The 14,382-nt window shown below is 55.0% G+C and overlaps 1 protein-coding gene and 1 pseudogene across 1 annotated transcript in view; one reads left to right on the top strand and one right to left on the bottom strand.

Moving 5' to 3' along the window:
- The first annotated feature begins 462 nt into the window (after positions 1-462).
- The window catches only part of LHPP (phospholysine phosphohistidine inorganic pyrophosphate phosphatase), a 135,796-nt gene continuing 121,876 nt past the window's right edge, over positions 463-14,382 (top strand). The window contains exon 1 of the mRNA XM_024751540.1: positions 463-641. Within this exon, the coding sequence (XP_024607308.1) occupies positions 517-641 (125 nt within the window). The 5' untranslated portion in view covers positions 463-516. The remainder of the gene's footprint in view (positions 642-14,382) is intronic.
- On the bottom strand, positions 2,946-3,718 carry LOC112403839 (60S ribosomal protein L8 pseudogene; annotated as a pseudogene).

Here is a 14,382-nt window from a genome sequence, read left to right as displayed (position 1 = left end):
GAACATTTATTTTTCTTCCACCTTGTTCTGGCATCATAGCTTACACTTCAGAAATGTCTTTAGAGATTCGTTACCTTATCATTGCTTCTCAGGCGCGCAGCATCGTCCAGTCTGTGGGCCCAACTATCTCCATTGCTGTTAGGAGTGTCATCGGGCCACAGGAAAACACCAATGAAGGTCTTGCCTGTTCTCTTTAATTTTTGTTACTTTTCCGGTTGCCTCCTCGTCCCAATCTGCCTTGCTCCAATTTTAGGGAGGTTGACCCTTTATCCACTGATCTCCAGGTGAAAAGGCTCCCATTTTGGGAGCGCGTGACTCGGGAGTCGGGAAGCAGCGCCCGTCTTGCCGGGTTTGCGCCCGGCCACGCCCCACCGGCCCAGCTCTGCCCCGGCCCAGCTCTGCTCTGCCCCGCCCCGCCCGCGGGACTACACTTCCCAGGCAACCCTGCGCGGCGAGCGCGGCCGCAGCTTCCAGCAGCCGGTTGGGACGCGGGGGCCGAGGCGCAGGCGGGACGCAATGGCTGCGTGGGGCGAGCGGCTGGCCGGCGTGCGCGGGGTGCTGCTCGACATCTCAGGCGTGCTGTACGACGGCGGTGAGGGCGGCGGCGCGCCGATCGTAGGCTCTGTGGAGGCGCTGGCGAGGTGAGTGGGCCGCGCAGGCCGCCTGGAGCGCCCGGCGCTGTGCTCAGCCGGGTCCTGTGGGCCGCTACCGGGGGGCGGGGCGGGGCTGCTGCTCTGGCCCCGCCCCGCCCGGCGAGCGGAGGGCTGGTCCCGGGAGGATCGCGCTGCAGCCGCCGGGTGTGACAGGCAAAACGGCGTCCCTGGATGAGCACCGGGGCACTGCTGGTTAGAGTTGCGCCCCTGTCCAGCAGCGCAGCCCCATTCCTTGCCTTTGAGCGCTTGGAATGTGGCAAGTCTGAATTTAGATGTGGTGTAAGTGTACAACCCACACTGGATTTCGAAGACTTAGTGAGAAAAAATGTATAAAGTTCATTATATTGTTTTATATTGGTTACATATTGAAACGATAGTAATTTGAATATGTTAGCTTAAATAAAATATATTAAATTAATTCCACCTTCTTTTAACCTTTGTTAATGTGGTTACCAGAAAACTTTAAATTACATACGTGGCTGGCATTGTAATTCAGTTGGACTGCCTTGACTGTCTGCTTAGACGGTAGGAGGGCGTCTTGCCCACCAAGTCTTGTGCACAGAGGACACTACCAGGACCACTGTTGGCACCACTGGGCCCTGGGCTTTGTAATTGCCACTGGCATCGCAGAACCAGAGGGTAAGAGGGGGCATGGGGTGAAGTGGAGGAGGAAGTGCCTTGCATCTGAAGGGAACAGTGGCTGCAAAGCCTAAGGCGGAGGAGAGCTCGGAGGAGAGCTCGGGAGAACTCAGCAGATCGCATGTACTCACGGAACTGAAGAGAGAGTGGGGACTAGCGAGGGTGCTCAAGGCTACAGCAGGCAGGGACCTGAGGGTCACAGAGAGCTGTCTGGATTCCATACTGGGTGCAATGAGAAATCACTGAAGATTTTAGGCAGGAGTGTCGTGTGATCTGATTTATGTTTTCAAGACATTTAAATGTAGAAAGTGAAACCATATAAGTAAATGAAAACAGGAGAGATTCCCTTTGAAATCTTGGAGTAGGAGAATACCTTTGTAGCTATGCCTCAAAATCTAGAAATCGACAACAGCAACAAATCAACAGCCCAATAGAAAGATGCACAAAGGATATAAACAATTCATGGGAAAGGAAAACAAATAGAAACACAAAGGAAAAGCATAGGAAAGATGCTCAGCCTTACTCGAATAAGAGAAGTGCAAATTAAAACTATCCTGAGATGCCTTTTTTCATCAATTTGAGAAAATTGGCCAAAATCCACAACTTTGGGAACGCATTCTCTTGGTGAGAGTTTGTGGAAGCAGACGCTGTCTTATATTGCTTGTGGAAGATGCATTTGGCATGATCTATCAGCGTACTGCCTCATACATGAGAAATGGCATAGGTGGGAGGTCATTCATGGCAGTGCCTTGAGAAATAGCGAAAGACTGGAAACAGCTAAACTGTCCATCGCTAGGGGAGTATTACAGTCTATCCTTCTACACAGTGGAATTCCATGCTGCATAAAAAAGAAAGAGCATGCCTGCCATGTAGACGTGCTGTCAGTGAACACAGGATGTGCACTGTGCCATCTTTTGGGTGGAAAAGGCAGAAATGCAAGTGTGTATTCCTGCTGGTGTGTTTGTATAAGGAAACCGGAGGGAAGAGCTTCAACCTGTGAAGAGCTGGAAGGCAAGTGATTGGGGAGAACTAGGTGGTTGGGGGTAGGGATGGGAGCAAGGCTCTTCCCTCGGTAACTTTGTATATAAACATTTTTTAAAGTTTTGAACCATGTGATGTATTTCCCATTCAAGATATCAAATTTCAAATATTTTGTCAATTTTGTCTCAGAAAGTGCTGGAAAAAAATACTGCACCAGAAAACAAAATATTTTAAGAAGATCTCTGGCTGCAAAGTGGAGAATGAGCTGGCAGTGGGGCAGATGGCCGGGCTCCAGAGGAAACAGGGGAACAGCCAGTTGGGAGACCCTTGTGTGGTCCAGGGAGACATGATAGGGCGTGGACTAGGGGGTGGCAATGGAGATGAACAGAAGGGGGTGAATTAGATGTTTTGGGAGTAGGACCAATGGGACCTGCCTATGTATTGGATATTGTGGGGAACAGGGAGAAGATGAAATAAAGAATGGCTCCGGTGTTGGACTGGAGCACCTGAGGGGATGGAGAGGGGCGCAGAGGGGTGCAGGCAGGTGCCATGATGGCCCTTGACACAGTGCTTGGCACACAATACACCCCATAAGTATGACAGTTAAACGTCACATCCCATGTTTGTTTGTTTGTTTTTGTGAAAGAGACAAACTTTATTGAGCCCTCAGCCCTAATTCTTTTTCTCCTGCACAGTTTTGGTTCCCCGGAGACACCCAGTCCAGTGGGCAGCAGTGAGACCCACTTTCTGGCCAGCAGAGGCATCTCTGAGGATGGTAGAGGCTTTGCCGATATGGTGGTGGTTGCCACCTCCAAAGGGATGCTCAGCAGGGTTCATGGCCACCCCCTGCACACATGGCCAGCAATTCCTCTTTGCCTTATACTTGTGGTAGGCACGGCTGGCCTTCAGAATGGGTTTGTCAACGCGGCCACCTCTAGCCACCACACCGACCACAGCTCTGTTGGTGGAGGAGATGACCTTCTTGGAGCCCAAGGGCAGCTTCACTCTGGTCTTCTTTGTCTCAGGGTTGTGGGAGATGACAGTCACATAGTTCCCAGAGGCTCTGGCCAGCTTGCCCCAGTCACCAGGCTTCTCCTCCAGACAACACACGATGGTGCCCCCAGGTACGGTACCCACCGGGAGCACATTGCCGATGCTGAGCTGGGCCTGCTTGCCACAGTACATGAACTGGCTGGTGTGGATGCCCTCGGTGGTGATGAACATCTCTGTCCGCTTCTTAAAACGGTATGGATCCCGGAAGACCACCTTGGCAAGGGGCACGCTGCAGCCCGGGTCGTGGATAGTGTCCTTCACGATACCCTTGATGTAGCTGTGTTGCTTGGCAAAGTCCATGGTGTGCAGAGACGCGGCGTCTTTCGGTGCTTCACATGCACGCGGAACGTGGAGCTGGTGCCCTTCCTCTGCCCACAGATCCCGCGGCCCATGGCAGCAGTCTGCTGAGGAGTGCGGCGGAAAGAGCACGTCCCATGTTAATATAGGAATTCCTGTTACACGTGCATTTAATTTTTTTTAAATCAGGGCCACTTAAAAAAAAACAACTTTATATTAAAGTACACATCTGTTCTTCTGTTGAGGGGGTGTAGTTTCCTGTTTTCAGTTATTTTGAATAATGCTGCCATGAACATTCTAGAACATGTCTGGTGAATGCATGGATGCATTTCTGCTGGGTACAGGCCTAGGAGTGGAATTGCTGGTCATAAGATAGGCATATGTTCATTGCTAGAAGATGCTGTCAAATCGTTTCCCAAAGTGGTATATGTGAGAGTCCCCGTGGCTCTGTGTCCTCACCAACATGTGGGTTTGTCAGTCCTTTGCATTTTATTTATTTATTTAAACTAATTTACATTTTAATTCTTAAAAAAGTTAATTAATTAATTTTATTTTTGGCTGCTATGGGTCTTCATTACATGCAGGCTTTCTCTAGTTGCGGCGAGCGGGGGCTATTCTTCCTTGTGGTGCGCGGGCTTCTCATTGCCGTGGCTTCTCTTGTTGCAGAGCACAGGCTGTAGGTGCATGGGCTTCATTAGTTGTGGCTCGTGGACTCTAGAGCGCAGGCTCAGTAGTTGTGGGGCACGGGCTTAGTTGCTCTGCGGCATATGGGATCTTCCCGGACCAGGGCTCGAACCCGTGTTCCCTACGTTAGCAGGCAGACTCTTAACCACCAGGGAAGTTCCGAAGTCCTTTGCATTTTAGCGGGGTCATTTTTGCCTCAAAAACCTGAGAAATAAAGTAGGTCAAGGATATGGACAGAGCCTCGGTCCCTCCCCGTCTGCCTTCTGCTGAGGAGCACAAAATGGATTCAGCAGTGGCTTTGGAATAGGTAGGGCTGATTGTGAGCCCTTGTTTCCAGTCAGCAATGTGGGTCTGGTGTGCACCCATCCTGGGCCAGTGAGGCTCCAGGCGTCTCCCAGCACCAGCAAAGCTGGCTGCTCTCAGAGAGTGCTTCCTCTATGCTGGGCGTCCCTGTTTATGTCATGTAGTCCCCCTAACAGCGTCGGGGTGGGAGGAGGTTATCTCCCTCAATCAGCTGAAGCCACTGAGGCTCAGGGCTTGCTAGGGTCTCAGCTGGGATGGCCCAGGGACCATGGGAACCCAGGTCTGCGCGACTCCTAACCGCTGTGCTGGACTTAGAGTCCTTTGAGGGAGAAGCGGGCATTGGAAAAGGTCAGGGGCTTCTTTCTAGCAGTCTCCCCTGGGTGATGCTCCCCCCGATACACTGTCCAACTAACACCTGCACAGATTCCAGGCTGTGACTCGAAGGAGGGTGATCCCTGGTCCTTTAACCTCTGTGGGTTTGGCGCTGGCATCTTCCAACAGATCCCCAGGAGTTGTTTGTCTTGATTTGCTTTAATTCAACTGGTTTATCTAGCTGGAGTGTCTTTGGTAGCAACTACACTGTATAAATCTAGCAGCGGTATAATAACCGGATATACTGACAGTCCTAAAATACATCCCAGCCAGTTTTGTAACTGAGGGAGGGGAGAAGTGCCTTCCCCATAGTGTGTGTCACTGTTTCCAGTGAGGGGACATAGTTCTCATTATATCAGGGGAGTTGATCGTCCTGGAGGATGAGGCCTGGCCCCTCTGAACCCTCCCTGGGACTCCATGCCACAGGACCACGTCCCCATGCATTTTCCTGCTCCACCAGGCCTTCCCGAGTGACCCTTGTGGCCCCTTCTCTCCCTCTGCCCACTTCTCCCCCTTGCTTCCAGTTATACAGACTTTCGGGGGCTTTTCACTGACCAGCCCCTTAGCAGCCCAGCACCCGCAGTGCCTGGGCCCTCCACGCTGCGGCAGCCTCTGGCTCTCACCCACGTCCCTTTTCTCTCTTCAGCTCTTGTGCTGGCTCTTTAAAGGCTAGGCCCCTCCGCCCAGGCCTGGCCTCCAGTGGCCAGCTGATCACACTCAGGCCCAAGGAAGCCGCCCATGCCCTCCTGTGGGGCCCCCGGAGCCCAGGATCCAGACCCTCCTGGCAGTGAGTGTATGTGGGCAACTTCCCCCAGTAAAATCCGCCTGCTTTTGGAGTTTCCCTGGGGATGTCAGACTTGGGGACACGGCCCTTTCCCGGGCCAGGCCCTGCTGGCCAACGTGAATAACGCCAGGCTTCCACCACTTTGTGTAGTTTTTGCAGCCACTCTGTGGCCTCCTTGATATGCAAGGCTGGCTTTGAAGTCACAAGGGAGCTCAGAGGAAGTTCCCAGGGTGAGAGCAGCGCTGCAGAGGGGCAGCTTGATGGGGGTCCCGGGGCCCAGGGGGGCGTTTGCCTCCATGGCATCTCCCCAGCTGCCGTGGGTTCCCAAACAGCACCTTCTGTTCTGGGAACCCCGGAGGGGGTGACTCACCACTTCTCTTCCTAGACTTTCTGTGGTGACAGGTGTCCTCAGGTTTTTGGAAAGTTTCCCACCTGTTTGGGGACACAGAGCACATGGGGAGTATTAGCTCTGCTTTTTAAAACAATACCGACCACCGTAATAGCAGTCACTGATGATCAAGCTACCTTCAAAACCAGCCCTTTTCAAAGCCGGAACAGAGGCTCAGAGAGATTTGGGAAGTGGCCAAAGTGGAGAAAGTGGCTGGGCCAGGGTTCCCTCCCTTCCTGCCCACTGTCCCCCGCCCTGCCCCGGTCCTCCTGACTCCAAGCCCCAGTTTCCCCGCAGTAGCACACTGCTTCTCATTAAAGATGCACTTGTTCATTCATCCACTCGCCCAACAAATATTTATCGAGCGCTTCTTTTATACTGAAAACACCGCTGTAGGCATTGGGACAAGGGGCAGTGAGTGCGGCAGATGGAAGTCTCTACTCTCGGGAAGCTGACCATCCAGTATGGGGAGAGCAGCGTAAACAGCACCCGGAAAGGCTAGTGTCAGGTGGAGAGAGATTGAGCCGCCAGGGAGATGGGGAGCCCGTGATGTGTGAGCTGGGCTCTGAAGCTGTCATCTGGGCCAGGAACGTCCCAGATTGGAGAACAGGAGGTCCAGGCTTCCTGGAGCCGCTGGGCACAGTGCTGGCCAGGTGGAGCCCTCTCACTGTGCTAGGACTTGTGGGTGGGCGTGGTCATGGGACATCTGTAACCGGCCTGGGTCCCCCCATCAGGCCCTTTATTGGAGTCCATTCTTGGGCAGTTGGGCTCCCCGAGGGGAGCCATTCAGAGGCAGGGCTGGGCACAGCGGGGGCTGCAGGGACCGGCCCCCGGGCCGGTCAGCACAAAGGGGAGCCCCAGAGACATCTGCATGTGAAAGGCGGGTGGGCATTTACTGCATCCTGTCTCGGGCCACTAAAGCACATCTGCTGGGCCCAGCGCGGGCCCAGCCTTTTTGCGGGCCGGCGGAAGGAAGCAGGCTGGGCCTCGGCCCAGGGCAGCCTCATAAAGCAATTCCCACCCGGGACTAACGGACCCGCGACCCATCCCTCCAGTGTGCGCCAGGAGCCCCGGGACCCTGTGAAAACCCAGGCCCCTCCCAGCAGGTCTTAGAGCCAGAGGAACAGGGCCCGGGAACTTGTCTGAAGTGTGGCCTAGGACCAAGGCCCTCCTGGATGCTCGGCCACCCTGGCTCCATCGGGCCCAGGAGTGGCGGTAATAATAGTAGCTACCAGGACTGTGAGAGAGCTGGGAGCCTCCCTGCGTTGCCTCGTCCCATCCCCCGTGTGGCCCAGCACCTGCCAGAGGGAGCTCTTAAGGCTATCAGAGGGGGCGGGCCGTTTGTTTGAGTTCGTTTAGGCCAACAACAGCTTTCCTGACTCACCCTGGACCTTGGACAAGGTGTGTTTGTTGAGAATGCCCTGTCACTTGTGCTGCCGTTTCCTCTCTGCAGGTGAACGAGGCTGACTTCAGAGTTGGGGGCCAGGTGAGAGAACGATGCTCTCTTCCCAGGCCGAGTACTGGTTTCATAACATCCACAGTTTAGGCTTCCCAAGGCAGACGTGGCTTCCTTCTTGTAAACCATCCCACTAACGCAGGAATGTACTAAGTAAAAAGTCCAAATCGTCACCAGCCCCGTTCTCGTCGTCCCCCCAGGGGGACCCTGTAGCTCCTTCCACGCATTTTCCTCTGTGTTTCCCCCAAAGCGCAGGGGATTTTAAGAAGCCGCCCCTCCCCTGGCTGGCTCTCGTCCAGTTCCATGGTCCCCCCATCACACCCCCCACGACCCTCCACTCTTTGGGGCAGCACTGATGCTCAAAAAACATGTTCTGTTGGTTCACAGGTCACTGGAGGCTGGAGTTCCCCGCAGATCCCGAGCCAGTGGTCTCAAACTTATGTCGCCTCAGAGCATTTATCTCCTAAATGAAATCTGAGGTAGAATCCCCCCAATTTTAAAAACAAATAAAAGAGCAATGTTTGAATGGTGTGTATTTTCTCTGTTCAAATCTGTAATACCGATTATGAGGTCAGTCCGTGAAAATGATGAAAGTGTCTTTTTAATTTTTTTTTGGCCACACCCCACGGCAGGCGGGATCTCCACCAGGGATCAAACCCGCGCCCCCTGCAGTGGAAGGCGGAGTCTTAACCACTGCGGCTGCTTCTCACTAGCTATCTATTTTACATTTGGCAGTGTATATATGTCTATGCCACTCTCTCACTTTGTCCCAGCTTACCCTTCGCCCTCCCCGTATAGCACAGGGTGATCAGCTCCGTGCTTTGTGACCACCTAGAGGGGTGGGACAGGGAGGGTGGGAGGGAGGGAGACGCAAGAGGAAAGAGATATGGGGATATATGTATATGTACAGCTGATTGACTTTGTTATAAAGCAGAAACTAACACACCATTGTAAAGCAATTATACTCCAATAAAGATGTTAAAAAAAAATAACAGTACTAAAGTCTGGGGCAGTGGACAGCTCAACAGTACATATGTGAATAATTTTATATTTGTGGCTGGAAACAACCTGCGTGTCTATCAAGAGGGGACAAGGGAATAAATTATGGTTTATCCAGACTGCGGAATATCCCCCAGCAGTTAAAAAGCGTGAGGTAGCTCTGTTTGGTGTTGACATTAGTTTATATGAGGTGAATGTTGCATATAGCTGGTGAAAAAGTTACAGAGTAATGTGTGAAATACCATTTTTGTTCTGAGACTTAAAGGAGACACAACCGCCCTCAGGTAGAGCAGTAACAGAACTGTGACCCTGACTCGCGTGGAGGGAAACCGAGGGACATTGTTGTGAAGCCACCCACGGCTCCACTGTCACGACAAGGGCTGTTTCTGGGTTTCTGATCTCAGCCTCGCTGGGCAGGAGCCACCCTATGGAAATCAAGGGCAGCCAGGCTGGGGGTTCTGGAGCAGAGTTAACGGTTTATGCCAAAGATGCTGCCTCTGGTAGGAAGGCCTTGGCTGATTAGGAGGTGAGCATGGCACGGGTCACTCATGGGGCCCACAGGTGGAGTCCTGATCCCCCAGCCCCCCAAGGGTATACAGAGAAGCCGTACTGGCAAAGCCCTGCCCGGCCCCTGCCTGTAGCGCTGTGCAGGGTGACTTCCCGCCACCCTGGGGCTGGCAGGATGCAGCCCTGTTTATAGAGGAGGAATAGGGCTTGCTCAAAGCCACCTCAGGAGGAAGGAGAGTGGGGGCCAGACCCTTAGCAGGGCAGGTGCTGCCCCTAAAGGAAGGTAGGTGTCAGCTCTTGTGGGCGAGGACCTGGGTTTCGAGTCCCAGCTCTGCCCTGTGGTTGTCATGTGGTCTTGGGCAAGTTCCTTAGCCTTTTTGTGCCTCAGTTTCCTCTTGTGGGGAGCTGTTGTAACTGCTCTTGGGGCTCCCTCTGTCCTGGGCGCTCTGGGATGTCTGCCAGGATGAGCCAGCACCAGTTTACCCCAGGTTCCGTTTGCTGGGTTGAACTTTGCCCTCTTTCTTAATGGTGGCCCTGGGCGAAGCTCTCTGGGCTCCATCCAGCAGGCCTCCCTCACCAGCTGGCTCCTCCGGCTGTCCCAGTTCCCTGGGCATCTGTCTTCTTGTCCGACTACCTGCCTCAAGGGCCCAGATGTCCCCAGCACCCAGCCCCGAGCCTGCTAGAGGTGTGGTTGTCATTGTCACCACCATCGTCTTCACTGTCATTCACTGAGTATTTGCAACATGCCAGCTGCTTCAGGACAGTCCTGTCAAGTAGCTACTGCTGGTGCCCCATTTTACAGATGTGGAAACTGAGGTTGGAGAAGGTTAGGTGACAAGCCTTGGTCACACAGGGACAAGGTGGCAGAGGTGCTGAGGGTGTGTCTGCTTCCCGAGCCAGGCTCCCACCTTACCTGAGAATGCCTGGCTCCGTCCCCTGCAGCGCCCAGCACTTGACCAGCCTGTGACCACGTCAGGGGAGGGCTAGCTGGTGGGGAGTGGACCAAAAAACCCATGGCTCCCAGAAATGTGCCCTTAGGTTCCTTGTATCCCTCTGGGCCTCAGTCTCCCCCTCTGCGAAAGGAGCCACTAGGTTGGATAATCTCCAGGGTCTCCTCTGGTTTCTAGGCTCCCATGCACTTCATTCTAAATGGAATTTATTAGTAACTAGTAAGGTGATGTTGCGGGCTCCGCGTGTCCCTGAGCTCAGAGGCCCAGGCAGGTCAGAGAGAACATACTGGGTGGCGGGTGAGGTAGCCACGGGTGTGGAAGGTGTGCCACGTGTTTCGTAAGGGCCCTGGCTTCAGGCTTGCCCGACGTCTGTTTGACCTCGTTGCTGTCCCACTGAGGTCACTGGCTGGCTAGCCCGGCCTGAGAGGCTCAGCCAGGGCCACCTCCATGCGTCACCACTGCTCTTGTTCTCTTCTCTCTGTCCAGACTTTGCACTCTGTTTCTTGCCTGGACTCTGACGACACAGTCTGCCCAGCAGAGTGTCTGATGGAGAGTGGGAGGGACCTCCAGGGACCTAGCAGCTGGCTGTCAGCCTGGCCAAAATGTCTACTCTGGTGGGTTGGTGGAAAGAAGGGGGAGATGCAGCAGGCCCAGCCAGAGCTACTGGCAGAGGCCTTACCGGTGTCCCTCAGCATTCGTGGCCCCGTGGTGATGCCGGCACATGATAGGGCTCATGGCGCGTCCTCTGTGCCCCACCCTGGAGAGCCAGAAGGCTAGACGCTACTGTTACCCCATTTCATGGTTGGGACTCAAGACTCCCAAGAGTCTGGCCTATGGATGCCTGGCCAAGGGCATGTGCAAGGTGCAGGTGCCGGACCCCAACTGGGGAGCCAGACCCCATTCTCATGGGGGAAAAGCCCTTCTGTTGCTGCTCCAGCCAGAAGGCATCTCCCTGCCCCGAAGCTGAGGCCCTACATCAGGGCACATGGGGAGCTGGACCTGGTTCCTCTCAGAATCAACGTGGGTGCCCCTTGGTGTGTGTGTGACTATATTTCTCTTTCTTTCTTTCCTCCTTCCCTCCCTCCCTCCATCCCTTCCTTTATGACTGTATTTTTCTACTGCAGAACTGCCCCTGCTCTGTTCATGGGCTCCTGTTTGACCTTCTATTTTTAAAAAATTGGGTTCTTAGAACAAATATGCACTTTGCGAGTTTCAATTTTCCAAATGTGTGTTTTCAATCTCTGTGGCTTTCTAAAAGGAAAGCAGCCACAGACCTCAAAATCAGACAGTGGCCGGCGCTGCCGTGGAGCTCTGCTAGGTAACGAGATCTTGATGCTGGTGGATGGGGAAGCTGAGACTGATGTTCTCTGAAGGTCTCGGCTGGGCGCTGCTGCCCGAGTTTCGGTTCATAATGTCCCCCCGAGGTGTTGTGGGTGTTCTTTCCTTCTCTGAGAAACTGAAGCATATCTGCAGCTGTGGCCATTTCAGTAGTAACAGGGGCCTCTTCCCCATCAGGTAGCGTCTTGAGTTGTAGCCCCAGGGGCAGAGCGGGCCTGGGTCAGGGAGGCAGGAATGAGGGGAGACGCCCCTCTCCTCCCCTACACCTCCCTTCCCTCCTGGTATGAGTTTCTTCTGTCTCAGGAGAGGATTCCAGGCTACTTGACATAGAGGTGGCTCTGGTAGGAGACCAGAATTTCAGCCCAGGGTGGGCCTGTGATGAGCAAAATCAAAAAACACAAACCCTGCTTCCTCTCCGATGGGGGAGAAGTCACGCATCCCCTCTGGGTGCTAACCTCATTCGTCACTTCACGTTTGACCTGCCAGCCTGCAGCCTCACCTTCCCACCCAGGAACCCACCCAGCCTGAGGGTTCCTCCCCGTTGCCGTCCTGTTGGGTTCCCTCCCCCGGGGCGGGGGTGAGATTGGGAGTCGCCATCAGCCCGGCCTCCCAGACCCTCCACACGTGCCCCCTCTGTAGGACCCAGCCCGTGCCTCTCGGAGCCCCACGTGGGCGCAGGTGGTGAGAGCGGGGGAGGGGAGGTTGTGGCAGCTGCCATGCGCCTCGCTGCTTGGTCACAGGGTGGCTGGGGCGAGGTGGGTGAGTGCCCTGCCTGCTCTGGGCAGTTGGGTCAGGTAGAGCGGGGAGGGAACTAGGTTGGGGGAGCCTGCCTGCCAGCCACTGGCCGATGTTCTCGGCTTACATTCCGTGAGCACTTACTGTGGGCCAGGCCAGAGCAAGTGCACTGCAGGTCTCACTGGAGCCTCACAATGTGAGGCTGTTATCATCCCCATTTTCCAGATGAGGAAACTGAGCCACAGAGAGAAGAAACAGCTTGTGGAGGTCCCACAGCCATTAAGTGGCAGAACCGGGACCAGCCCACAGGCATCAGACTCGGAAGCACTTCCTGGTCGCCTCTCGGCCACCTGGCCTCCCGCTCAGTATTAGAGCATCTTTCTTAGGCATTTGTTCCTCCGCCTGCAGAAGGCGTGACTCACTCCTCACCCTTGTGCCTAGGCCCATCCTCCGGCTCCACTGTGCTTTCTCTTCTGGAACCCTTTAACAACCTTGTCCCAGGAAGGATTAGAGACGGGCGCTGGAGCAGTGCCGTCCACAGGCGGGATCAGCAGTGAGCGTGGGGTTTCTTCCTGAAGTTCTCTGGAAAGCAGAATGACTTGGTTGCATTACCAGGTGGGCCCATCAGATCCAGAGTTTGGATCAGTTAAGTGCTTCTCATAGAAAAGCACTGCTGTGCTTCAAGGACTGTGAAAGCCAAGTGGAAAGAGGACGGGCTCTGCCCGGGCAGGGGCCGGGGTCTGGGGGGCTTCCTGGAGGAGGGGACATATGAGCCAGGCTTTGACGGATGGGTAGGATTTGGCCATAGAGGAGGGTGAACGCAAAGACTCAGGGTGATGAGAGGGCCTTCCGGGTCAGATGAAGGTGACAGATGGCTGGGGTGGGGTGGGGTGGGGACCGAGCTAGGAGGGGCCTTATCCAGGGCAGCCTCCTCGCCCCCTGCCCAGCCCCTCTTTGGCGAGCCCAGAGGGCATCAGGCTGTGGAGCAATGCCAAGGTCAGTCAGGATGTCCAATAATCGTCCTAGCACTCTACCTGCTACGAGCGATAATGAGAAGGTCTCCATTATTTTCGGATGAGCGCCCCTGGCAGATGCCGACAGCCAGCAGATGTGTGAGGTCTGAGGTGATTTGCAAGGGACCAACCAGTTCATGTGATGCTTGGTAATTGCATCAGGCGACGTCGTCACTCAGAGCTTGTCCTGGCCTCCGGGATGAGGTAAAGGTCAGTTCAAAGAGCCGTTGCGGCCACGGGAAGTAGGGGCAAGTACCCACCCTCTCAGGGGGTCTGGGGAGGGTGCAGTGGACTGAGGCCGTGGTCTCAGAGGGGCCGTCTGGCCAGAGCCCGGCTCTGGGCTGCCAGGACCCTGCGGTAGGCCCCCTGTGCCCAGGGTTCTTGGGTGTCAGGGGATGGGGTGACATGTCATGTTCTGGAGCTGGGCCCAGTCCGATGTTGAAATCCTTTGGATTCACTCCCCTCGGGAGGCCCTTTGCAGACTGTGCCATGGCCCTGAAGCCACGCCTGGCTCCGGCTTTCCTGACATTGGATTCGCGTGTTCCAGGCCTCCCAAGTCTGAATCTGACCTCTGGCAGCAGACCCCTCCAAGAGATGCCGAGGCTTTGGTTCCTTGGCTGTCTTAGTCTGCCATAACAGAATACCACGGCCTGGGGGCTTAAGCACGGAGGTTTAGCTTCCCACAGTTCTGAAGCCTAGGCATCCAAGACCAAGGGGCCGGCAGGGTGGGTCTCTGGCGAGAGTCCTCTTACTGGCTTGTTCGGTGGCCACCTTCTGCCGTGTCCTGACACGGCCTGTTCTCTGTGCTTGCAGGGAGATCTCTGGTGTCTCTTGCTATAAGCACACTAATCCTGTCATATCAGGGCCCCACCCTTCTGTCCTCACTTAACAACCTTCATTACCTCCTGAGGGAGTCGACATATGATTTTGTGGGAGGGACACAGTTCAGCTCATAGCCCTGGCCATTCAGGGCCTCCCCTTCAGTGCTGACCCACCTTCTCACACTCTGTCCCCTGTGCACGCACATGTGTGCCCCATGCACACCCTTCCGCACGCTGGGAAGGTTTCAGTGTCCTGCCCAGCAGGGCTGAGCTGGGCCTGCCCCGGCAGGTGCCTCCCTTACTGGGGAAGCACCAGCACCTTCACCCCCTGGACCAGAGCCTGGGCCGCCACCTTGTGGCCAGCTGCGGGCCCGTGGGCTCCGCTGCTTATAAGCCAAGCAAACTTCTG

Source organism: Neophocaena asiaeorientalis, unplaced genomic scaffold (genome assembly GCF_003031525.2).
Source record: "Neophocaena asiaeorientalis asiaeorientalis breed wild unplaced genomic scaffold, Neophocaena_asiaeorientalis_V1.1 scaffold108, whole genome shotgun sequence".
Lineage (NCBI taxonomy): Eukaryota > Metazoa > Chordata > Mammalia > Artiodactyla > Phocoenidae > Neophocaena > Neophocaena asiaeorientalis.
The sequence above is the reverse complement of the archived record's forward strand: the minus strand, read 5'-3'. Positions and strand labels throughout refer to the sequence as shown.